The sequence below is a fragment of the Gymnogyps californianus genome, chromosome 1 (genome assembly GCF_018139145.2).
Source record: "Gymnogyps californianus isolate 813 chromosome 1, ASM1813914v2, whole genome shotgun sequence".
NCBI classification, from domain to species: domain Eukaryota; kingdom Metazoa; phylum Chordata; class Aves; order Accipitriformes; family Cathartidae; genus Gymnogyps; species Gymnogyps californianus.
The window spans coordinates 46,849,654-46,876,772 of record NC_059471.1 but is presented as its reverse complement, the minus strand read 5'-3'; the positions used below and the strand labels follow the sequence as shown (position 1 = coordinate 46,876,772).

Sequence of the window (27,119 nt, the reverse complement as noted above, 5' to 3'; positions counted from 1 at the left end):
GAACCATATAAAAAGATCGCAGCACCACATCCTGCCCTTACTCCTGAATCAAAAATGTCCCATAATCGTCCTTTCTATCTCCCCAACATTTCTGCAAGCCCATCAGTGCTGTCCCATTCTTGAACCTCACCAGCAAGAAAAATAACATTGAAATTAATATGGCACATATGCTGTACTAACAAATACCCACGTCACCCTACCCTCTGTTAACGTCAGCCTTCTTTATATACTGCCACTTGTTGATGATACTTCCACACCACATCTTACTTTGAATGCAAGTGCTTTTGGCACCAACCTGTCATGTCTTATTTGTCAGGAAAGCAACATGCATACCTGTAGCACTCTATAAATAGCAACTTTGTGTTGTTTTGAACAACACATTTATTTTCTCGCCCAAGGGTGAGCTGTAACCTGTAATGTTACAAACAAGACCCTGACTGAAAACTGACTGTTTTGAATAAGCTTGAGGAAAAGACGGAAGGAATAGGAAAGTAAGATGCAGCAGGAGGAAGAAAATTGTGATCATAAAAAGGAATGAAAGGAAGGTAACAGCAACAACGGAGGGAAACTTAAGTCTTGGGTAAGCACCAAGAGACAAATCTTCCAGAGGCTCGGGAATACATCTCAAATGTAGTGCAAGAAGCAGCAATGGCTCAGGGTAGTTTCGGAGTGACACTATCTCCCACTACTTTAACAGCCTGCCCTACCAGACCTGGAACAGGAGGAGAGTGTTGAGCCCTGCTGTAAGCATTCATCGCGGATTCACCGCATAGCTGCATTAACAGCAAAGTCAGGAATAAGAAAGGGAATGAAAATCTGAAAACCCTATTTTGTATTTTACTGTATCGATGATGGATATGCATAGGCCAAGCTCGAAAGCCCGATCAGTTCTTCTAACCAACTATTAGCCTGCTAAAAGATGCTCTTCTTTCCTTTTTCTTCTTTCTTCAGTTGTGGTCATCCTTGCAGCACTTTAAAACAGACTAAAGCAACAACTTTCATGACCAGATCACCGATTACATTTTGTAGCAAATTACTTAACAATAACATACTTCAATCATTTGCACAGGCTTAAATTGCTTGTCACAATTCATGGACTGATCTAGCTGTCATACGCTAAACACACTTCACTCTGTTGACACAACTTGATCTTTAAAATGGCACTGGCACTTTGCACAGAGAAAAGACCACTTCTCAGAAAAGCATGCAACCCACCTCCGTTAATCCTATTTGGTTGCTGCTCTGGAGTTTGGGCTTGAGGAGAGTAGTAGGGCTGCTGATAAGTATTTGAAGGGAAGTGTGGGGAGGTAGGGCTCCTCCTGCAGTCCCGGATACTGGAGAAAGTCTGTGAGTGAGGAATTCCTCTCTGGAAGGGGGAGCAGCGAGTCAGCCGCGGCTGCGGAGGTGGGAGGTGGTCAAATTCTTCCTCGTCCTCAAGACTATAGCGATCGTATTCCTGGTCACCACACGTCCCTTTCTTTCCCGCATGCAGAGAGACGCTCGAACTGTGCCTTGACACAGATGCTGAAGTCGAAGCATAATCTTGCCTAAGGCCTGTAAATTCCAAGAAGAGGATGATTCGGCTTCTGCTAAGTGATTAACTCTTAACATGCACTTCAATCTTCAAAACTAAGCAGGTAAGTAGACATAATTTTACAGCAAGAACTGGGTTTACAATGTCACCAGGCTGAAGATCTGAAGTAGGATTCATCTGATCTAACTTTCGGTGTCTACCTTTCAGGCATCTAAGCCTGAATTATTTCCCTCAAGACCTCTTTTAATAAAAAATAAAAAAAGAATACAGGCATCTCCAAAATGCAGTACCTGTGAGATGTCTTAGATGCCTCTCTTAACATAAGATGAATTGCCTTCAGGAGGCACTTATTTCTCTGCCAACAGAAAGACCACATGAGTATTAAGTTTTTAACTTTTAAACACTCTTAATTAGAGGAATTAACACTCACTCTATTAGTTTTCCAAGTTATTGCTATTAAACTTTTATATTCATGCAATGAAAATGCTGACAATGACATTTCCTAAACTTATAACCCATGTAAATATCCTGGCTCTCCAACCTCCCTGAACCAGAATTAGTTCCTGCTAGCAGCCGGTCTCACGGACAAGGCTTAGTGGTAACACAGCTGTGTTTTAGCCAGGTACGCATCCTACCACCCCCTTCTCAGACCACCAGGTTTTGAAAACCGTCCCACTATTAGCGCTGCCCCAGAAGAGCATGTTTGCTCCGGGTCAAGTCAGAGGGAAACATCCACATCCCTTGTACATCCTCCCTTTTCCCAGCTGCACAGTAGCCAGGGAAAAAGGGGATGTACATTCCATTTCCAGGAGCCGAGTAACTCTGCCAATAGCTGCGGATAACCACTTTCCTAGATTTACAAAAAGCCCTCAGCTTTGACAGATGTCTTTGCTTCATAATGGAAACTTCTTAATATGCTTTCCTGCCCCTCCTCGAGTGGGAGTTTCTATTTGTGGCCGTGAAGAGAGCGTGCCTGCGTGCACGTATAATACTACCACTTTCCACAGGATTAAGTGGACAACAACTGTCACGTGCTCAAACATTCTGTACCAGCTGCTACTGCAAGGATGAGATACAACCACTACACCTGACATAGATTAGAAGAAAAACAGTGTTTTTCCTTCCAGTTTACCAATGACCTGATTCCTTAAAGAGCTAAGTACCTGAAGTCGTTTTTTAAACCTCACTCTGAAGGAGATGAGCGCAGCTGTCATTTAAGTAATGCAATCCTTTGTATCTTTGATAGTCGTAATTTTTTTTTTTATTATTATAACTTTCACATAATATCAGAAAATTTCCGAGCTGTGACTACACACATTTGCCAGCTGACAATTCAGCTATCTTGGAAAGTCTCACACACTTGCTAATTTCTCTGCTGAACATAACGAGTGCTACCAGACACTCAGCAAGTTCAACTGCTGACAAGTGATCGCTCCGGCCTGCTCAGTCTGTTTGCTGCAGCCAGATCGCAGCTCTAATTTTTTCTTCACATTTTATTTTTATTTTATTTAATCACTTATTGCTTGGCATTTTCCTTCAGTCACCATCTCTGAATTTCTCTTGTTTTTCATCTCATCATTTCCTCCTTGATGTCTCACTTGGCACTAATAGGAAGTGAGAAGAGAAAGATACTGCACTTACTGTCTGAGTGACTTCTAAGTCAAAGGCCCTTCATTTATGAATAAAGACATTTTCCAAAAATTACTATCAAGCCAAACTATAATCTATGTCAAACAAACTTTTGGACTCAGATTTGTGCATAATCACTAGTCTCAAACCAAAATGTTAAATTTAAATGTCCCAATTCAGGGTTTAAAGGGGAATTAATTTCAAAATTCATCTGACAATTAAGAAAACTAAAGTAGAGGCAAAGAAATCCACGAAAGCTGCTTATTTTCACCTTTCTCATGAAACGTATGCATGAGAAAAATGCTTTAGCATCTTCCCTCCTCACAAACGAAATTATTTTAATTAATGTGGTGAGACATTATAAATCTTCTAAATCTAAATGTACTCAACAGGTATGGAGCTACCAGCTGGGATTCAGAAAAACATAAGCATCAAGTTTTGAAAGATCCAGTACCATTAACCTGAACCCAACAATGTGCGCACCTTCTCTGCGCCGGTGAAGAGTTTTTCCACCTGCCACTCAAGAGGCGACATCGTTTAAGAAAGATCCACTTGACTGAGACCAGACTGGAGCAGTTTTGACTGTTAGGGGAAATCTTCCTCAGACTATTTTGAAAAATGAAAAAAAGCCACCTACTCTCCTCCTGTAGACGAGCCATGATCTGAACATCGGTGAGGTCCTGCAGCTTGTATCCCATGGAGATGGAATCATCCTCCAGCTCTGAGGTGCTCAGTTCACTGTCTATTGATGACTGTGGGCTCAAAGGGGAACTCCTAGAAATGTAACCTATGTAAGAAAACATAACCTTTAGTCTGTGAATACGTCTGGTCATCTTTCATTCACAACTATCTGCCCTTTATGTTACAGTAGCTCGAAATATTTTCTGTAAAACAGATAAAAACTTTCAGAAGTGTAGTGCAATCCACTAACAAAGGGCTTTGATACTCGTGAGAAGTAGTAAGCGTAGTAACGGATCGTGAATTCCTCTGCTTGTTCCCAAAATAGCATCACATAGCCCAGACAATGAATAATTTACCCACTACAGTTCTGATACAGCTCAGATTCGTTAGCATAATCTGAACACATCTGCATTTGAATCCTTCTTATGGGACTGTGGTTCTCCCTACTCTGTTCTGAAAAGCAAGTGTAGATGTGTCACCACCTTCTGCTCAGCACTCAGATTCCGTATCAGAGCCATTTACCTAAATTTTACTGTTTGGTTTTTTTTTAAATTGTTTAGAATCATCAGATAAATCAATGACAATAATAATTAAGACTGAACATTATGCAACAACAGAGAAAGCATTGCCTCCTTCACAGAGCTAACTTTTGGAGATGGCTCTGGATTCTACTTTTTACCTGCGTGATAGTAAAATATAAACTAAATTGCAATTAGTTGCGTGAGCTAGTTGTTGCCCAACTTTAAAGAATAATTCTTCAAATAAAACAGTAAATCACTTTCTAATATCCTCTGGACCACCAGAGGCCCACAGCCTGCAGGGCGAGAACTGCTGTGACTACGGCTCATCAGCTGTGCTTGTACCACAGATGTGTTTGCATCCTCTAGCACTGCTCAAAGCAGCCACCTAAAATTGATCCTAAATTCAGCTGTTCTCTAATAATACCTCCAACAGAAAAGGACACACAGGGGCTTAGTTTGCTCTGGAAGGACTGTAAGGGGTAAACGTGTTTGCTTTTTTTAAATTTGCAAGTTAGAATGGTCCTTGAGGTTTTGCAGAGGTAGTAACAGCTGTGCCCTTTTGGAGCAGCAGTGGTAAGCTAGACAAGATACCTGAGGGTATCTCAAATAGCATGAGATGCCTTCATTTAGGGACTAAACTACATCCCGTTGAATAGGGGAGCTTAGACATCTCACTCACACAGACACCTACACCAGGTGTTCAGTCTGGAGCTGTATCTCACCTGCAGTGCCCATATCCCTATCAGGGCTTTCTGCACTGATTTCACACTTTGTAAAGAAAATTGCGCACAGATCAGTGGGACACTGATGCTAACTTCCTTAGACCACACCTGCTCCTGCCAGCAATAAAATGTTAATGCCTCTTCCCCAGAAGATTGTTTTCTCCACTGCCACTGCAGCTTAAGAGAAGTCATAGATATAAATTGACTCCTGACACCTGTAGCGAAGAAGGAAAAATGCAACTCTTTGCAATTTACAGTCCATAGAAAGTTTGTGTTTTTCCTAAAACTCCTGTGTCCCCTGAAAATCAGTGGCAAACCCAAAATAAATCTTGGATAGTAGCAACAATGCCAGCTTGAAAACAGCCATGATTCTGCTGGCTATTTTTATTATAGAGAAATTCTCCCTGCAACTTCATTACACAGCTGCACAAACGTTTCTGTAGACATAAGGAAGGGGCACAGTGGGGCAGAAATGAGCAGTAAAGGGCAGACAAAGCTGGGGACTGTTTAAACTGACACAGTTGCAACTATACTCTCAGGGAAACCATTATTGAGAAATGGGCTCTGTTTACTAGCATCACTTTCCTATAACATGCTGTGTAACACAGAAGATAACCTACACTACTAGTTAATTGCCAAATTTTAGGTCATTTAAAAAAAAAATCTCCCTCTGAAATGAGAGTCTATATACAATCATCCGAACAATGTATTGCTGTTAAATGCTAGCAAGATTAGATTAAACTGAGCAATTCTGTAAGCACTGTAAATCAATAAAAAGATAAGCATTACCTGTCCGTTCAGGTGTTAGTATTGCTTTACTGGAGGTTTTAGAGAAGCTGGGACTATTAAAGCCATTGGTATATGGGGTGAGTCTCGCAACAGGACTATAGGGAAAAGCCAAGGAGACAGGTGTAGAGAAGAGGTTCCGCCATCGGCTAGCTGTTACAGATGCAAGGGAGGAGGGGGGAAAAAAAGATTTATAGTTATAAATAGAATAATGCTGTTAGAGAGAAAAATCATCTCATCTTAATCTGCTCATTATATATTTTTTACTTATGGCAAAAGGAAAATAATGGTCAAAGTTCAGCAGCAAAACAGAGGATCAGCACAGCCTTCTACATGTAAAAGTGAGCCTCAAAAAGTTTTCTAGCAAATATGTCTTGTTTACCATTTTCTATGTATACACCATTTTGGTATATATTCATCACATACATCACTGGGTGCCAACACACAAAGTAACAGAGGAAGTAAAAACCACTACAGTTAATAGAGAAACACAGATGAAATTTGTAGTGCTCTTCAAGGAATTGTTCATGGCAATCAATCATCACACAATTGAATTAGCAGTTAAATTATCAGTTATGGGAGTTCAGAGACACAGCAGTAAAAGACGCTTAACCATTGAGTGCTAAAACCAACTGTAATCCCACAGCAAGCTTTTAAGCTACCATATTTTCCCTTCTCTTTTTACAGCATCAAATTCCTGATTATATAAGCATGAAATTTTTTTTTCACTGTTTTTTGCAGGATCAACCAAACAATAAAACGGGGCACCTCTTTTTCTACATATTGCTTACAACAAACTTGCAAGGCATCTGGTCTGCTCAATAACATCACAAAGAGCTCAGAGCAGGCAAAAAAGCTAAAGGCTTATTTAATTTACATTCTCTTTGCTCATCCAGTAAAATATGAATACAACTGCCCTTTGGTTTGCCTATTTTTTAACATGCATTCAAAAGGTAAAATAAACAATATCTACATGCTGTTCAGAAACTAAATAAATATTACAGATAAAGTTGTTTTAAGTAGAAGGAAAAGGCAAAAATTTAAAAATGTAAATTTCAGAGAACTCATTCAGATACAAGCAAAGTTTGTACAGATGAAAAACAAATTATAGTATCCCATGTTTATTTGTGATAGAATCTATTTTGTCCTGACAGATGTTATGTACAGTAACACAAGGGAAGGAGCTAGGAAAATACCTATACCTATATTAGAAATCAATGGCATAACCTTGATGCTTCGCAGGTGTACTTTGCGGTGTCAGATGCCGCAAACCAGTTTTCAAAACCAGAAGGGCCCAAAAGCCCTCAAAAGCTATTCTCCATCAAATGGCTAGTTAATACCACAAATCTACCGTGTTATTTGGACCTGTTGACCCAGTCGTTTTAAACACTCACAGATATTCAAATAATATTCAGGCCCTCTCTATTTTAAAACCTCACTGTCACCAAAATTATTTAGCGGGACATACGAACTTTATTCCTTCTTGCTAACATCAACACCGAGTGGCCATGGGAACAGCAGGGAGGTGTATCTCATTGGTGGGCTGTCAATCACATCCTTGCAACCTTTTGGAGTAATCTGTTCGTCGTCAGTCCGAAAGATGCTGTTTCCTCCCTATTCCTTTTGCTTTGACCCACTCAAAGGTACTCTTGGGTTTCTAAGGAATAAGCAGTCTTTTCCACTCTTCCCACTAGTGCTGCTAAGCTTGGAGCGAAGGCAACCGCCTGGTTCCAGCACCAGCACAAAGCAGTCTGCTGGCAAAGGGCTCAGTCTCTGTGGGAGGGAGCTAAACTACACATTAGTAAGATATAAAAATTCAAACTGTGATCTTTGCTGCCTCCTCATCCAAGAGTTATTGCAATTCCCTCATTTTTGATGATTCTAGTTCCTTCAAGCTTAAAGAACCCTAAAGGTCTGAGATCTTAACTAGGAGCAGCATCAGCACCACTTCTAGGAAACTGCTTGATGCCAAGCCACATGACACAGACTTCCTGGCAGAGCTATTTGTCCTTAACATTCACTAACGTGATCAGTTCAAAAGTCAAGCATGCAAGCATTCCAGGACAAAAAGGAGAGCAAACGCAGATGGATACAACTCTATAAACTAGTAATTAACACAAATCACTGGGGATGAGATTAACTCACAAGGAGTTAATAACTGCAAATTGATTTGAGGCATTCATTGAAAGAAATGTATGCAATAGAGTAGATCTCAATATCATATCCACAGCTAATGTTTGTCATTTCCACTAGAAACCATCCGTAAGGAGCAAGGGACGACAGTTCCTTGCGATTTTATTTTTCTGCCTAACACAAGATCCTGTTTTGTAGCAGCCTGATCATTTGCCAGGCCAATTAGCTGCCAGCATGTTCTCACCCACAGATGTGGTCAACCATACAGCACAAATAAACATCATTCATTACCCTCTACAATAACCGCTGTGAGCTGGCCCACTAAGCACAAAGCAACAGTTATTGTGACTATGAAAGCAAGAACCCACACGAAGAATATAATTAGTATTTATGGCAAACCAGATTTCAAACTCCTCTTTCAAATAGTATGTGTTCTCAAGGAAAGATGGACGAAGAAGCCAAGAAACTCTATCTACGCTAATCTCTCTATATACTAAATCTCTAGATATACCAACGTAAAATATCCCCAATTCAAGAACTTTTGCCACTGTGCCTAAAGTAAAACTTCATAGTGTTTAAGTGTCAGCAAAGGATTGACACTTTTTGGGCATACGATTAACTCCATTGTTTAGGATCAAAGACAGAAAATGGTTTTCATTAGGTTTCAAACGGAAATATCAAAGTATATATTGAGTACTTCTACAGTATTAACAAAGACAGCAAAATTAGACTTACTGAAGTCTTGTGCTAATGCCAAAAACATAAAAAGGCATGTAGGAAGCAAGTGCTACAGACATCTAGGCAAAGACGTAAATTAATGTAAAATTTGTAAAATCCCAAAATTGTGCAATGGATATTCATTTTAGGACAGTTATTTTGCTCCAAACTGATTCTGAGACTGCCCTGGTTAGCACGATAAAACACCACCGTGGTATGCATGGATGAGACAATGTTGTTAAGACCTTTATTTTAAGTTTAAAAGCCCAGCTCTTAAGCTCTGAATTTTACAATATTTGTAGCTTCTTCTTAAAGCCCCAACTCCAGTTGCCCACAGATGAAATAAGAGACTCAGGAACCCTTTAAAAACAAAGAACATTTCTAACCTTTGCAATTGAATAGAAATGTGAATAATCCTGCTCTGAGTACCTAATACTGAAGATGCACTGAAGGAAGAAAAAGTATCAGCCATGGAAAGGAAAGCAGGGGCATCTAAAGAACCATCAAGAGAAAAGAAGCCAAAAAATCCATTTGACTTACTGACGGCAAAGAGTTAAACACATTAACAATTTGACTTCTTGAAGCATGAAACTGTTGGAACTAATATTCAGTAATACAATAAGCACAAATTGTCCCAGTCATCAAAGTCTGCAGTTAGATTGGAAGTGCCCAACTTTTTGGATGTGATTTCCTTGGTTTTGATCAATTCTTAGTAACTAGACTGCTGATAACGTACTGCGTTACACAATGTCTACTCTAATATTTTAAAAAAGGACTTGTCAAAATGACTACATAAGCAATCAAACAAAACCTTTCCTTTAAAAAATAAAATCAGCAATAAGTGAGCCTGTTCATAATTTTAAAATATTTACTAACACAACTGAAGGTTTAAAAATTAAGACCTTATTTTTATAACTTTGATTGGAGATATCAAAATGCTAAAATAGATGAGAACAGTAACTCACATAGAAAAATATGAGCAACTACATAAACACAAATATTCACCATACTGACTCCTGTGAATAATCAGCATTTGATAAGAACTGATGGAAAATTTCACATGAAAACCTGAACAAGTAAACATCTACAGAATTGCATGGCTCAAAAGGAATGGAGTACCCTGCAAAACCACAGCATGCTGTACCGTATTGAAAGCAATTCCTTTACTAAAAGCAATTTCTCATTTAAGCTACATAAGGTACCCAATTTCCAAACATATATACAAGCATGTTTTTGAAAGTGAAGATGAAATTTGCTATTCAAATTAATGGGAAGGTTCATAAGCTGGGACACGAGGTAAAAATCGGCATAGATTCTCATTATGTTGTTTTAATTTTGTGGAGTTACACCAATGTAAACAGGGATAGATCAAGTACAGGTCCTCTACTTGATGAGTCAGATACACCTAGGACATTATATCGCTAAGGATATCAGGGTTTCCAAGAAACAAAAAGAAGTACATGCACATTTTAAACACCTTCCATTCTCATAACTCCATTATGAAACTCAGTGAACTCAGTTGGCCAGAACAGGAACTTACTTTCACTCTAAGCAACACAAAAAATATTTATTGTTTTCTGTCTTTAAAACAAATAAAGTCATAAATAATTGTGTTGTACTACTGACTAAACACACTAAATTTTATGAGGCATTATCTATCTTGTTTATCCACTCAATTAGCTTAAGTTTTATATAGGCCTTCAGGCCAGAGTCAAAAATACTTTTTAAGCTCAAGCTAAAAATAAATTGAATTGCATATATGCAGACATTTGAATATGGGTAGTAATTACACAGCCTGAACAAAAACCCTCTTTTGAGCCAACATTGGAGGAATATTTACAATACTGTCAGTCCAGCAAGTTCAAAACTGCAAGTTTTGAACACACAGCACTTTCCTGCCGATATACTTTCTTTAGAGCAGGAAACCCAAACCACTTCCCTGGTGCAATCTGCATATGCGTGGTTGCACAGCAGCCACGCTTAAAAGCAAAATATCTCTCTCAGGAGTAAAATGCACAGTCCTGCATGGGAAACAGAAGTATTTCGTTAATCGCTGGAGAAATTCAAGAGTGCTAGAAGGGAATTCAAAACCCTCTCCTCACCGTAGATAAGAATGTCTAAACCAGCTAAGAAGTATCACCTCAGTGAGGCATACCTAACCTCTTCCTCCCAAAGACAGGTATTTAACCTGCACTTTTGGTCCCTGTAAAACAGTGATTCAGAATCTGAAAACTACTCCCGCAGTCAGATGTGCATCTGGGAACAGGTAAGTGTCTAACATGCATGAAAAGACAGCCAGAGGAAGAGGAGATGAAGGTAGCTCCCACTACTCCCTGAATAGTGCCATTGTCGGGACACTTGCTCAAGAAGTGGGAAATGTGGGCTCCTACTACTCACCAGCCTGAAGAAATCCACTTGGGTCCCTGGAAAACCCAGAGCTCCTGTAAGAACCTGAAGCAGTCTGAGGTAGAAGAGAGGTGCTAGACACTCAACTGCAACCAACATTGTGGTGCCCCCGCCCAGGAACAGATTTTCAAATAGCTAAGTTTTCAAAGCAAAGCCTAAGTAGAAACTGTCTTTCAAGTATCTCAGTAGCTCCCAAACACATGGACCTTAGAACAACGTACAATCCTTAGGTCTACTTCACGGGGTGAGGCGTTGGGCTTCTGTGCTCAAAAGAGAAGGACTGTAACACCTTCCAGGGTTTATCTGAACCCAGTGCTTCAAAGCTTTCCTTTGCAATTACAAGTCCTAAAAACTTACTTTTTTGAAAAAATTGTGGTTTTATTAGTTACAAGATTACAAGTTCCAGGCCCAAGACAGCAATGTTTTCAGCTCTCGTAACTGCGAGTAAGAGTATTGAGTTGTACCTGTAAAACTGGAAGTTAATCTGGGGCATGTACATATTCCCATCTTGTTGAATGTTATTGTACAGTGAACTTCTTGACTTTTCATGCAGCACACTCCTAGTTCCAGTCTCCCACAGCCATCAGCCGTGGTCATCTCAACAGCTTGTTCCAGCACGTATGGTTTCCCAACCACAGCTGTAGCTCCCTCAGCCATCCCACTAGTGGTAGAAACTTTGCCTTCAGCACAGAGCCACACTTCATACGCTTAATGCACATTTTCAGTCACACTGAATCTGTCATTGCTCAAAACTATTTCCTTGCACTGCCACACACAGCTCAGAAAATGCTCTTAGGGCTTGTTTGCTGTTTCTGCCCCTTGATTTCTTGGTCAAGAGAGGCAAAGCACCCCCTCTTCCCCAGCTGCAATGATAACAGAGAGAAACTCCCTGAGTGTAGACTGCACAAGGGGACTCCTTTCAAGAGTCAGTAAATAGGGGTCTCCATAATACAATTTAGTGTACATCCTTACCCTTGAACCTCCATAATTAGACTATAACAACTGAACAAACATATGCCAACATTTTTCTTTGGTTTTGGTTTCCTACACTAAATCCTATGGCTTCTCAAGCTCTTAACATAGGTCAGCTAGTGAGAAACTACACAGCAATGAAATGGCTTCATTTGATCATCTTCTGCACGAATGGAATTTCTCTACAAAATTCTACATTTTCACAGTGGTTTTAACAGTCAATATACAGGATTGCCATGTAAAGTAAAGAAGAGATTAAACACTCGTCTCGTGCAACTTTAAAATAATAAAAAAACCCCAATCAAGCTCAGCTTCAAATGTCTAATGAAAACAAGTGCCGCTATAGTTTGGACTGTATTGGGTTTGCGTGGCAAGGTTTTGGTAGCGGGGGGGCTACAGGGGTGGCTTCTGTGAGAAGCTGCTAGAAGCTTCCCCCATGTCCGATAAGGTTAATGCCAGCGGGTTCCAAGACAGACCCGCCGCTGGCCAAGGCTGAGCCCACCAGCCACGGTGGTAGCGCCTCTGGGATAACATATTTAAGAAGGAGGGAAAAAACTGCTGTGCAACAGCAACTGGAAGAGAGGAGTGAGAATATGTGAGAGAACCAACTCCGCAGACACCAAGGTCAGTGAAGAAGGAGGGGGAGGAGGTGCTCCAGGTGCCGGAGCAGAGATTCCCCTGTAGCCCGTGGTGAAGACCATGGTGAGACAGCAGGCTGTCCCCCTGCGGCCCATGGAGGTCCACGGTGGAGCAGATATCCACCTGCAGCCCGTGGAGGACCCCACTCCGGAGCAGGTGGATGCCCGAAGGAGACTGTGACCCCCTGGGAAGCCCACGCTGGACCAGGCTCCTGGCAGGACCTGTGGACCCGTGGAGAGAGAGGAGCCCACGCTGGAGCAGGTTTGCTGGCAGGACTTGTGACCCCGTGGGGGACCCACGCTGGAGCAGCCTGTTCCTGAAGGACTGCACCCTGTGGATGGGACCCGTGCTGGAGCAGTTCATGAAGAACTGTAGCCCATGGGAAGGACTCACATTGGAGAAGTTCTTGGAGGACTGTCTCCCGTGGGAGGGACCCCACAGTAGAGCAGGGGAAGAGTGTGAGGAGTCCTGCCCCTGAGGAGGAAGGAGCGGCAGAGACAATGTGTGATGAACTGACCGGAACCCCCATTCCCTGTCCCCCTGTGCCGCTGGAGGGGAGGAGGTAGAGAAAATTCAAGAGTAAAGTTAAGCCCAGGAAGAAGGGAGGGGTGGGGGGAAGGTGTTTTTAAGATTTGGGTTTATTTCTTATTACCCTACTCTAATTTGATTGGTAATAAATTAAATTAATTTCCCCCAAGTCGAGTCTGTTTTGCCTGTGACAGTAATTGGTGAGTGATCTCTCCCTGTCTTTATCTCGACCCACGAGCCTTTCATTATATTTTCTCTCCCCTGTCCAGTTCAGGAGGAGAGTGATAGAGCGGCTTTGGTGGGCACCTGGCATCCAGCAAGGGTCAACCCACCACATGGACACACAGTGATAGATTAGGAGGACCTAAGAAAACTAATAAAGTTTGCCCACTTTCCTCTAAGCCTAGGAAAACCGAAAAATAATGTTAGTTTTAAGAGTATGTGAGAACTGGGAGTACCTGAAAAAGTTTGTTTCCCAATTCATTCACATAAAGCAAGTCCTTTTTGAAAAACGATATAAAAGGATCTAATATTAGTGTAGAATGAGAAAGCAGTTCAGTTGGTATGTATTGGTATACAACTGTTTGGTATATAGAGCTGCAACAATTCATATACCTCAGGAGCTGCCCGAGCAAAAATAGCACAGACCTCTTTTAAAGGTACAATCAGAATGCCTGTCTAAATTGCTGTAGTTTCTAGGACTTTCAGCTAGCACAGCAAAGCAATGCAATCAGCAGTGGTGTTTGGCATACTGCAATTGGCGACAAAAATGTAAATCTACGTAAGACTCAGGAATGACACACTTTGTCTGGCATATTCCAGTTGTGCCAATGATTACTTATCGGTGTGAACAGAGAAGATTTCTAGATTTTTCAAGACAGATGCACAACTACTGTATTTCAATGTAATTCAGTGAAAGGCTGACCTGAAAATTGTCTTCGGACACATTACATACTGGAAAAACGACCACACTGCCTTCCAGCTGCAGTGTGCCGAAGGGCGGAGAGACTCTAACCGCCATTCTCTGACCCAACTTTGTCATAAAAATGATTTTATGACATCAAAGTATTCAAAAGACTAGAAAGGAAATGGAATTGAGAGGTACCTCCTACAAAACTCCTACAAAAAAGGGTACTGCGCCTTACCTATATGCTTTGGAGGGTTAAGGGTTTTGTTGTTTTTTCTTAACTTGCCTCTTTTTTTTTAAGGCAAACTTTTTACTGAACAAGCTATATAAACAGACAAGCACAGAGGCTTTGTGAAAAACGTAATTGTCTCAGCATTCATTTTCCTTCTGTGTGCACAACTCTCCCCGCACGCATAGGTCCAAAAGCAAATTTTCTGAGCAGAGGTAATAGCCAAACTTGACTTCCCAGCTTCCCTTTTTCGAGAAATTGGCCAAATACTATGTTGAAGTATTAAGCCCTAGGCATGACCTAGGGCCCAAACGTCTGTTCCCTTCCCAGCTCCCATACTCAGCAAGTGCTATTTTATATAAACTGCCAGTCTGATGCATTTTCATTCTGTTTGGTGGATTCTTAACCAGAATCCACGAGCATACAAGCTCTCATATTTCAGCTAGTTAGAAAGAAGATATACCTTTCTGAGCAGAAGACTCATTCTCGTGTATTACTACATAAGGTAATCTGGAACAAAATATACAGCCCCAGATTCTTCTGCCAAACTATTAGCATGTCATTCATTAAGGAGAGTGTTTACCCCACTTAATTTTAGGAGCCTTCAAATAAGGAATTAGGAGCCTTCCAAAACAAGGAATTCTTACCAAAGGGCACTGTGAATGCAAAAATTTACATGGGAAGACTACACAAATTCACAGGAGAGGAATCCACCTCAGGTTAATAAATCACATCTAAATCAGAGTTCACATCTGGTTCAGTCAGTCTCTGAACTGGAAATACAGCTGGGAGGGTGTCGGGGCAGGCATGTATGCTATTTCCCTGTACTCTCACTCTCTTCCAGTATCTATTTATGGTGCTTTTGGATGCTGGATCCTGTGTCACAGACACAATGAAGATGCTCTTATGTATAGACATTGATGGCTGACCTAGTCACCACAGGACACAACGTACTCCAAGAGACAGGACGAGGCGCGATTCACCTCACCTCTACTTTAAAAGGACATGAGCTGTGCCTGTTTGTCTGCACTGCCTACAAAGGCAGCCCGGTGTGACTGGCTCCGATACAGATCTCTGCATATATTCAAACGAAACTCACTCTGACAGCATTCATTACAGAGAACAATGAACAGAGCTTAAAAACAGATTTCAGAGACTGAATTCAGTTTTCCCTTTTTCTAAGCAATTGAAATAGACAACTCTCTTGCAGCGCTTGAGCATTGCAATGCTTGCATCCACCCTACTGAAACAGCTGTAGATATCCAATTAAAGTTGTTGAACATCTTTCTCGGCAGCAGTTCCAGTTGAAAGGGGAACCCCTGCTACCTTCCTATAGGCTAATGCTTTACCCCAATCATCCCCATGCCGTCCTCTCGGCTGTACTGGTACACTGTACCAGCAAGTACAATGGTCCTTGCAAGACTTCATGCTAAATCAGATCAATTATCCAATCTGTATTAAAAAGACCTTTTTGTTAATTTATTTGTTTAAACAAGGAAAAGTTCCTCAATCCCCTTTACCAGGAAGATGGAGCCCAGTTGTACCAGGGCATTTAAGGGAGAGATGGAAAAGCAGAAAACAGCAGCAGGAAGGTGGGGCTGCTGAAGCCAACGTTGCCTACAAACAGCCTCCACGATGTGTGTAAAGGCAGGTGAGATGAACTCCATGTCTGGCACTGACTGTTTGCTTACTCATACAGTGCAGAGCAAAACAACAGCACTTCCATCGTATTTTAACAATTAGCAACAAAAAAGGGAACAAAATGGTAACCACCTTACAATGTCACTCAAAGGGTAAAGATCTACCACTATGATGTGCAGACAATGCACATAAGGCCACAGAAACACCTTCCTCCAACTCTTGCTGTGCCAGCTGGATAGACCTCCTGCCTTCGCCAGTTCTGGCTGTAAATTATCAGGTCTCTGGTTAGGCTCACCCAGCACTTACTGGCTGAAATGGGCAAGGAAGCCATCGTCTTATCATCTCAGCTAGTAGATCTGAAGGGGCAGCAATTCCTGTAGGCATAAATGAAGTTAGAACAGGACGTACATCCCTGCCAAAGAGAAAGCAAATTACATTCCCATGTAAAGGGATGAGAGGAAGGCTCAACCACAGCAATCTAAGATCATCTTATTCCAAATGTAGTGGATCCACACGGGACTTTTAGGTTTGTTTATACCATACAGCAGAGCAGAGTGCCCAAGAACCCTGAAGAAGCTCTGAGGAGGCTGGTGCATCTACCTAGAGAAAGGTAGGACTGTGGCAAGAAACTAACGTCTCTTCCACAATCAGCATACCTTCACTAGCAGCTGGCTGCACCCAGCCCGGTGGGTATAACTAATCTGGTCTCAAATAGTTCCAGTAACCTTGCAGAAAGCTCCACACCATACTAATTATGAGTGCTGGCTTCGCTCCTCTAATGCGAAACAGGTGTCTTCACATAGACATAGCTATTGCAATCTACGGCATGGCAAAGCATTAGATTTAAGCAGAGCTGTGTCAGAAGACATGACACATATACCACTTTAATGTTGTTTGAGCATCGTGATCAGCGTGAATCACATTTTACTCACTGCCTGTTAACCCAAAGGGAAAACATTTTGGTTGGCACAATTTGTGAAATAGTTTACATTTTCCTTTATAAAACGCAGGTCTAGCATTGATTACACACACTCTAACGTTACCGTTGTGAAAGAGACATTCATATTCTCTAACGTCATCATAAGCAAAATCTGAACTCTCATGCTCATTGCATAAGCATTGTGAAACTCATCCCAACCTTATTTTCCTTCTTGAATTCTTTACCTTCGGTAACTGCTTTGTCTGTATTTCAGTGACAGTGTGATACAGCAAAATCACACAGAGTACTGTGGGAAGCATAAATCACTCAGCACTGGTTTAAATGCTCCATTTGCCACAATACTCCACAAATAGTAAAACCAACCAGATTTTGAATGGAAAAACGTCTTTTTGTCCTTTTCTTTAAATGCTGGCTCTTGGGTCTGAAGTGTCTCCCAGGTCTGAGAAATAGTGTGCCTGCATCTCAGGACATCTCTTCACTCCCTACTGCTTGCAGAGCCCTGGCAACCTTTGTCTGCCATATAACTCATATCTTTTCAATCCAGTGGACATTTGCTCCGCAGACCAGTATGGCATATTTTCTCCAGGTCTGAAGCAGTCAAGGGAATGTCTGCAGATAAGCAGCAGTGAGGAGTATGCAGCTGCAGGAGTCACCTCCACAGCCTCCATAATTCAACACTTGCAGCATCCTCATCAGAGATGCTTGCCCAGGATGCAGCTCTCGCACAGTAAAGCATTGGTGACCAGCAGTTTCATAGCTACTGTGCTAGCTATAAACACCACAGTTCTGTGGAGCATGGCATTATCAAAAATAGGAGGACCTAAATCTGTTTTCTCTGACTCAAAACTGTCACACTGTCATCATCTCTCAGAGAGGTGCCTTTAACTGTAATGGGACCAACGACATATGCTCAGGAGGCGGAAGGAGGTGCAGTCTTGGCAACCCCACTTGAAATCAGGCTGTTTGTAGGGTTTGTATTTTACAGTTGTCCCTGTGCCAAGGTTATATACAGCTATAGAGTACTGACCAGAATAAACACAGTTAATATTTCCTATTTCTGTATAAAATGTGTCATGTCACTAATTTTCAGGTCTGCTGTAAAGAAACAAAGAAAATTTAAAGTCTAAAGCCAGACCCATAATCTAATAATAAGATATTCAACAAAAATGCTAATTAAACTGCCTTAAACCAGGAGAGGAGGCAGAAATTCTTTGTGCCCCTGAAGCAGCACTTGCTGTCCCAGTACCAAATCACAACGATGGGTCATTCCACTTTGCGATGGAGAGTAGTTTACCAGTGCTGCTACTTTGAGAGACTCTGCAAACCACTTTACAGAAAGGATCTGGGGAGCTGTAGCTCTACAACCATTCCCGGGTATGTCCCCTGGGGCGTGCTGAGCCCTCTAACTCACCGTTCTTGCTAGCCAAGATTCTGGATCAATGAAGAGAGAAACTTAGTATCATATATAAGCTTAATGCATGTTAGGGTAGAGGGTTTGCTTGTGATATGGCCCGGTGATCATAAATCTGTGCACTTAAGTAAGCACTTCATCATCCTAAAAAGTAGCTGGTAGTAAAGTTGACTTACAGAAATCTGGCCTGCCACTTCTTTGGACGTGGTTATCTATTATTCAGGAGCAGGCTTTCAAGCTACTAATCCATCTGGTACACATACTGGGTATATGACTCTTGTTACAGGTCCTCCTCTTCCCCAGCCACACAGCTCTGTCCCTTGGGGCTACCCTTATGTGTGGAGTTTGCCTCAGCATCCAAGGGGAAGGAGAAGCAGTTTCATGTCCCCTGTTCCCAGAGGGGCTTCATCCACCCTTCTACAAGTCACGTAGGAGCAGTGACAACCTTTTTCAGTTGCAGTAAAAGCTAGTAAAGGTAAATTCATTTTTGGACAGTTCGCTGTCAGATTACTCCTTGAACTAGTAGTTAGGATGATCATGATTTTCTTGGGCTCTTGCAGCTCAAAGATACTTGTTTCCCCAAACCAGTCAACTCCACACATCCACTCAATTCTTTGAATTACTTAATAAAGACCAAGTAAGCCTGTTGGTGCGGGGGTATTTTGCCAATACAGTATAGTAGGACCTGTAAATGACTCTTATACCACTGAGGAAAGTTGTTCTTTATGTCAACACTCTACAAGCATTGCCATGAACTAAAGAAGTTATATCAATACAAGGAAAACTTTCCAGACCAAACATATGTATATACCAGGGACTTCTGCCAAAGCACGTCATGGATTCACATCTTTTCACATTCTTGATTAACAAAACTATGCTGCATTCAGGTCTCCAGCACAGACCTGACCTTCCAGACACTCGTACAATGGCAAGAACACCACATGTACCTCTGTAATGTGCGTCAGAAGAACCCCGTGGCATCTAGGCAAGCTTTGCACAGTCCTCCTCAAGCAAAATCTCTGACTATGGGGAATCAAGCTCCAGAGTTTCAAACAGTTTGTACCGATCACTGCCAGCCAAATCAAGATCATGAACTGACTGTATTTGCAGTCATGTAGGAGCCAATAAATACTGAATCTCAGCTTGTCGTATTTTTAACCTCAAATATAAAGCAGAAGACTCCTCTCAAAGTTATTCGACATTCATCCCAAAAAGCATACAATTAGTAGGCGAAATACTTTAAGGAACTAACATAAGGACAATCCACAAACCATGAGAAAGTCAGTTAAAGAATTCCAGTGATTTCAATAGGTTTTGGATCAACATGGTCTTTTTCCTACTACATTTCTACTACTATAAGTTTTCTACTACTGCTATCTAGTACATGAGATGTAATTACAAAAGATCATTTTTTTAAATACTATTTATTTAGTCACCTCCCCTCCTACCATAAGACTGGAGACACTTCACTTGATTCTTGTCTCAGGTTAATTTCACAGTGGTGGAAGGCCTGCTTTCAACAGAACTCATTCCAGTTTACCGCAGCATAAGTAAAGGCTGGAAATTAATTCTGTTTGATGACTAAAAATTCTTACAAAAGCTATGGTATGGAAGCCAATCCGAATTTTAGCTGCACAGGAGAGAAGAAGTGGAGGAAGAACGTTTTGCAAAATGCAGTATGTCCTCCGTCTTTAATAAACTCTGTGGTCTGTATTCACCTCCACTAGTTTGCGATGTTCAAATTTGACCTCCAGTCCTACCTAACCAACTATGCTCCTCTCTGTCCCTCCCTGTCACTGGAGGAAGACAGATCTCATGCTCTGGAGATGTCTCTGTTTTTCAACTAGTCCCTGATTTCAAGCCTGAAGTTTAAGATGGCTTAAATAAAGTAGTATGAACCTTATCTGGAAGGCACTTACAGCATTGTTTAACACACAGAGAGACATATATGGTAGCTAGAGAAGATGTGACCTGCAAGTTGAAATATGAGGAGTATCATGGCATTCATTCAAATTGAACCCAAGTGACAGCTATACCGATGTATATTATCCATGTGGCACTGCACTGCAGCGCGTGGATGTATTGGAGCTAGGCTGTTTGGCATGCCTATGCACGTTATAGACAGGTTGTATGCACTGACAGGATCAACTCTTAGGTTTACTTATGTTTTGATAACACAACAAGGAAGGGTGAGGTCTTCTGTGTGCCTGTATATGCTCTGTATACCAGCATACCCTTCAAGGCTACTAAAGAACACGAGAAGCCTTTATCTTGTCAGCAAGCTGCTTTCTACATAGCTAAGAAGTACAGGTCTCATGTATTTTCTTAACTTCAGTCTGAGAAGGAGGCCTGTTTTCAAAACCAGTTAACCTAATAGGGCTTTTTTGTGCAGAAATAAATCTCCCTAATCTCTTGCAACTGTACATTAGACATTTCCAGTACAATCCGCCAAAAGCAGTTTTAAAATCCCAGTGATAGCAGTGCATTCACTCTTTTGGAAATGCTGTTTTCATCCTTTAGAGAACAACAGCTGCTTTGTGATCTTTTGAGTCTTTGTGTCTTTGTACTGGTAGGTCTAAGATCGTCAGTGCCATCGTATTTATCTTCCTGTGCATTCATTACAGGAGCTGAGTCATTGCAATCACAGCAGTCCCACAGAACTCTGCTGGACAGGCTCCCTTTCTGCAGCTTTGGTCTCAGGAGTTGAATAAAAGACGGGAGGAGACAGTAGTAAAAGTGCCATTCCAGAAAAAAATTAAAATAAAATCACATCAACTAAAACTCTTCACAAATATGTAATAATTAGGGCAAACATTCAACCACAGTGTAAACAAATTTATTAAAAAAACCCCAAACACCACATGTTGAAAGGATTATTTTAGAGAATAAAACAGATTTTTTAATATAGATTTCAAGAAGGGCTCAGCTGTCATTCACAAAACAGAGGAAGATGAAGAGTGCCTTCGCCCTTTCACTCTGTAAGTCCATGCTTAGGGGCTTCCTCTAGGATGAGAAGCAAGGCTACTTATCCCTTCTCTGCTTGATTTAAAGAACAGGTATTAGTTCAACTCCCCTTGCAGACCAGAGCTCAGCTACTACACAAGGTGCTCTCATGCTCTTCTGCTGAAGACGTCCTATTCCTTTAGTCTATTCATTGGACTAGAGGTAAAACAAAAGAAGACTATTATCTAGTGGTTTTGCTCCAGTTAATAAAAGAGAACTCCATTTTCACATGCCACACAGGATGTACGACAGTTCTCCTAAGTGAATGCGTACTGTACTGCTAACCAGATATGCTAGCAACAATTTGAACCAAAGATGTAAATTTTTGCTCAGGAGAACAGGTGGCTGGAGGAAAAATATAGCTAATTACATTTCCTAAATTTAAAATTTCTGGTAGCATACATAATTCTTTTTTCTTTTGTACATTACCATCTGCAAGGGAGGTAAGCATAAAGGGTAAGGGATCTATTCTGTAAATAACAGAGTCATAGAAGGACAATTTCCCATCCTTCTAACAGTATAGGATAATAATTACATACCAGGTGGAATTCAAATATATGCGTCTGTTGGGATATAACTCTCTTGATCATTTATCATAACACAAAAAAGATAAAATAATTCAAACATTAACCATAAACTGCATTTTTTCTAACCTTAGTGGTTAAACCTGGATTTCCCCTGCATCCAAGAAACACCCATAAACACATTACAGTTCCCGCTATGACTGTATCTACTTGCCATCTTTATTCAGAGGTTAAACCTCTGGCAGAAGGGTTTTGCAAGAGAGCTTCTCTGTCTACAGTTTCTGACTCTGACACCCTGTTCCAAGATGCCACACTCCTTCTTCTTTGCACAAGTATACCTGCTGCCTATATTGAATCAGACTGGAAAAGCTAAAAGTTAGGCTCAAATAGAGGTCAAAAGCAGCACCTGCCCTCCAGGACCCCTGTGGCTTTTGGATAAATACAGCAGGTGTCACAGTTATGCGCTTATTATGAGAAAGTGTTAACACTATTACCCAAAGCAGAGAAAAGATACAAAACCTTTCAAAAATACAAGATATCGTAAAATAGGTTTTTCATACTTCTAAAACACCAAACGGAAAAAATAATGAAAGTTTAGGATTAAGATACATTCTGATAGAGGTTTAAGTGACTGCCAAATATAATAAAGTATTCAGGATACATATCCTCATGTAGAATTAAGGTTCAACACCAACCTAGAGCCAAATTAAGAAGTACTAACCAAATAGTTACCTCTAGGCAAACAGGTAAAATGACATACAGATGTTTGCTATAGATACCATTACCATTATCATTACTGTCATGGGCGTCAGGGCTTCTGTACCGACAATTTTTAGCCTAAGCAGAGTAGTCTCTTCTGACTCCCTAGAGAAACACTGATTTCTCCTGGCACTAACTCAGAGCACATTCCTAAATTTAAGCTCCCCTGGGGTGATTTCAGACATCTCGAGAGATACTCCCTAAGTAAACTTCGCCTTGCGACTACCTTCCAGAGGTACCTACACTGCAGCAAGAACTGTACAAGCATTTAACAAAAAGGCAATCCTTGCTCCTCGCGAACAGGTAACGTAGGTATAAGCTGACAGAGACGGAGAGACGAGTATAACATTATCAGCCAAGAGTACAGTACAACAGGGAAAGCATAAGAGTGGCACAAGAGACAAGAGTCAAAGCACACAAGTTGCAGAAGTACCATCAACACAATTATTACACTGCTGCAACGTCCTCCTGCCCACGTCTTACTTCGCAGGATAAAAGGCACTCTACAGTATCTTTTAAGCGTTTCCACCACCAGAACCTGTCATGTCCACAGCAAGCACAAATGGGCTTGGACAACGAAGTCTGAGATGCTTTTCCAAGCTTCTCCATAAAAACCATTTTGTTTCTTCCAACTAATTATCTCAGATTTATCAGCACCCACATAGGCCAAAAATAACAAAATCTTTTTTGGACTAAGCCCAACACAACAAGAACACATGTGCCTACTTACAAACTGAAACTTATTTTTTTTAATTTATAAATAAAGATCCATTTGTGATTACAGTAAAGTATTTCACACCCAGTGCTGCAAAAGACGTTGAGAAACAACCATGAGGCGCTCTTAACGTTGGCTATATAACTGCAACACATGAAGCAGAAATGACAAAAAAGAAAACTGGTGACACCATGGAGGAACAGGCTGAAGTAATGATTCCCTCCATCACTCTGTCCTGCCCTATTTCGTGCTGGCCTACAAATCACGCTCTTCCCTGCCTTTCCTATGGGTTGGGAGGGAGGAACAAAGAACATTGAGGAGGTTTGCTAGTGTTTCACAGAGCTACTTGAGGGACATGGTGGACTTCTAGGAAGAAAGGACCTTAAGGTGTTAGGATGCTGAGCCCAGTCCTCTGTATTTGCAGGCAACAACACAACATGTGACTAAGTTGCTCTCACTCACACACTACAGGCTGCAAAATCCTTCCCTGCACCCATAAAAACTTAAGACTTGTTACGAAGAAAAAATTGCCTGAAGCCAAAAATCACAAATACATCAAGTGCCAAATAACTCTAAAATTAAAAAAAGATACGCTACCAGTCAGATGCAAATTCTTAAGACTTAATACTCAATCCTACTCTTTTACTAAGGCTATACTGTGGTAGTACCTTGAGCCCAATGAAATTGGAATTACATTATATGAGCCACTCCTGAAGGATAAATGACAGCCCCTAGCCCTAACAGCTTACTTTCATTTCTGACACAAATCTTTACATGGCTTTCAAGTGACTTTAAAAGAAGTGGCAAGCAGTTAATGCTACTTAAAGTCTGTTCACGTGCTAAAAATATGCAAGTGCAAGTGATCTTGCACGACTTATTTTCTTGTGTGCTGATAACTTTTCAATGACATGATAGCATCAATATAAAGCGCATACTGAATTTCTTCATATGTAAAAAGCAATTCTAAATGGAAAAGACAAAATAATGAATACATACTGCTGTATGACGCATGAAAAACCTTGGGAGCCATATGACAACACGCTAATAATTTAAAAGCTATAGCCTGAAGCTACATCCAGAATTAATTAGAAAAGAATTACAAATTTTCCTTCCAAAACTCTTGAAGTACTTCCATCAAATTAACAGGTTACATATTAGTCACCTGTGATGTTAATACATGTATTGAAGAGATTAATTTCATTACCGATAAAAAAAATGTTTATTAAAAAAATTAACATACTAACACATATATCCCTAAGAAGAAAAAGAAATCGATCTTCTCTCATAGGATTGTTTCAGGCATTCATCTCTATATCACAGACCTTTCCTCTGAGTGTCTACAATGTCCACAAGTAAGTTTCGCACCTAAGCTCAATCAGTGGAGATCTACAGCTCAATTCAGCTGCCTACATTTAAGCATCTCATGTCATTTAGACAATGGGTCAGGGCATTTCAAAGGCATCAGTGCCGTGTATATGGACAACCAAACAATGGACAATAGCCCTGTCTTTCTATTGGCTATAATGGGAATTTAAATACCACTTGTGGGAAGGTATACCAGAAGATTGCTTGTCCTCCTTGGCCGGAGGTAAAGGTAACCGGACGCAACATGAGGAACCACAGGACTGGACATGAAACGTTGTGCAATATAGCAAGGAACAGGCTGTGAAGCTGCCGAAAGTGACCGACAGCACCAGAAGGGATGGCTGGGTCTCACAGGGGGTTGAGGGGGGTTACAGGTGAGAAACAGCTGAACATCACAGGCAGCTGAAGGGGAGCATCAGAGACCTTTGGGGGCAGAGTCCTGCCAGGTCACCAGTGCCTTGGTAACCCCATCCGTAACACCATGTAAAGCTGACATGACTTAGGTAACGGCACCAGAAATACCAAATCTTGGTACAGATGTAGCAAAACCAGGAACAATGGGCAAAAGGAATTCGAGACAAGTTGCTTATTCAGGAGGAGACAGGGACAAAGAAAGGGGGGAATCACAATGAATGGGTAAGGAATATGCACGGGAAATAAAGAGAAGGGGGATGAGAGGGGCTGGCCATGAGGAAACAAGCTGCTGGTCAGCCCACTGGTCTGAGCCAGCCCTGCACTTGATCAGTCTCTTTCTACTTCTTATTGAGCTCTTCTCCTTACTATTTTTCTGTGCAAAGGGTGTCCTCTGTGCCATGTGTAGGAGAGAGATTCCAGCGAACTTCAAACCACCCTAGCTAGTGAGCAGGACACAAGGTCTGGGAACCCGTTATCAAGCAACTACACCTCTACAGGCTTGACACTGGAGGGACTTTCGGTCTAGGACAGCTAACAGAGAGGTCCATATGAGTATGCGGGTGAGATGCCAGCACACATCAAGTCAGACTAGCCAGTGCATAGGACTGGAGGTTTGGGGGCTGGATACTGCAGGGCCAACAGGTCCACGGGTCAGCTACCAGAGAGTGGGGGTCTGGGGTCTGACACTTGAGGGACCATAGGTCTGGGCAGGTACATGGGGTGTGCATATACAAGTGTGGGGGTGAGATCTGCCAGCAAGGCTCAGCCTTACAGCTGGCTGGGCCTGGGAATAGGGAAGTGCAGCAGCCTTACACCTAGTGGACCGGAGAGGAGTCATCTTTTGGGTCTGAGGCTCCAACAACTTCAGCTCTGGAGAAATGGATCGGTGCACTCCCTTGCGTCTTGAAGTCCACCAGATTTGGCCACTCTAAACATATACCTCATATATTGAGGCAGCTTCATTTAAATACCTAGAGTCTGAAGCAGAGCCCACTCCTCAGCAAAAAACAGCAGTGGCATGATGCAGTTGTCTAAAACCAGAACTTAATGACATCTGAGGTGCCCCAGCTGGTCCAGATGAGTGAGGTTGTTGTGCAGCTCCTGTATCATACCCATCTGTCCCATCTGGGTATCTCAAGGACCCAAGAGCATGTCAAATTACACTTAGCACCTGTGTTAAGATAAATGAATCACGGCCAAAGCGACTGTGCTATTAAATTAGGTATACCAGACACATGCCTAAAATTAGGTGGGATAAATCTGGGCCATATCATGTTCTATGAATTCACAAAAATAATGCCTGAGACCCAAGGACAAGGTACTTACAGTCAGATACAACAGAAACAGCTCCGTATCTGGCTCTGATAACTGAGACATAAAAAATCTTTCCAGGGGAGATTCAATCACCCAGATTTTCCTCTGTGATTCAGATGCAACACAAAGCAATACCCCATGTATCTCAGTTAAGACCAGCAGACACATACAATAGAATTTACACCAACTACTTCACCAGCGTATGGACTCTGGCACTAAGTTGTTGTGCCTAACTATCACAAAAAGATTCATTTCAGCTACTAGTATGTGAAAACGCACACAAAAACCCCCAAGTGTCCTGTCTGTCTCCATTTTGGAGAATGAACTTAGGCATCTAAACAAATGATTACGAGCAAGGTCTGAAGTGCCATGACTGAAGAAATAGGAGACAATGAGAACCCATCTCTGAATGAAAGGCATTGGGGCTATTCTTGCAAAATGCAGAGGGTCTTCAAGACTTGTTAAAGGTATAAAGAAATACTGTCATCTAATTCCTTCCAATGTTAAGTACAAGTACTGCCCAAGTTTTTTTCTAATTAGTGGAGAGAAATTTGTATCTCCAGACTCAGTTCACACAATTGCTTAAGAATGGAGTGAGACAGGTTGGATGAATTACCCTTTGGCTTCTT

General features: G+C 41.4%; 1 protein-coding gene across 2 annotated transcripts in view; it reads right to left on the bottom strand.

The window, feature by feature from the left end:
- The window catches only part of SLAIN1 (SLAIN motif family member 1), a 57,135-nt gene that overhangs the window by 18,030 nt on the left and 11,986 nt on the right, over positions 1 to 27,119 (bottom strand). Inside the window, exons 3-5 of one of the 2 annotated variants that reach the window (XM_050907605.1) lie at positions 5,877 to 6,026; positions 3,801 to 3,950; positions 1,216 to 1,554 (exon numbers count right to left, since the gene is read on the bottom strand). In XM_050907605.1, coding sequence (XP_050763562.1) covers positions 1,216 to 1,554; positions 3,801 to 3,950; positions 5,877 to 6,026 — 639 coding nt within the window. Of the gene's footprint in view, positions 1 to 1,215; positions 1,555 to 3,800; positions 3,951 to 5,876; positions 6,027 to 27,119 lie in introns of those variants that run through there. The other variant, XM_050907613.1, reaches the window with a different exon arrangement.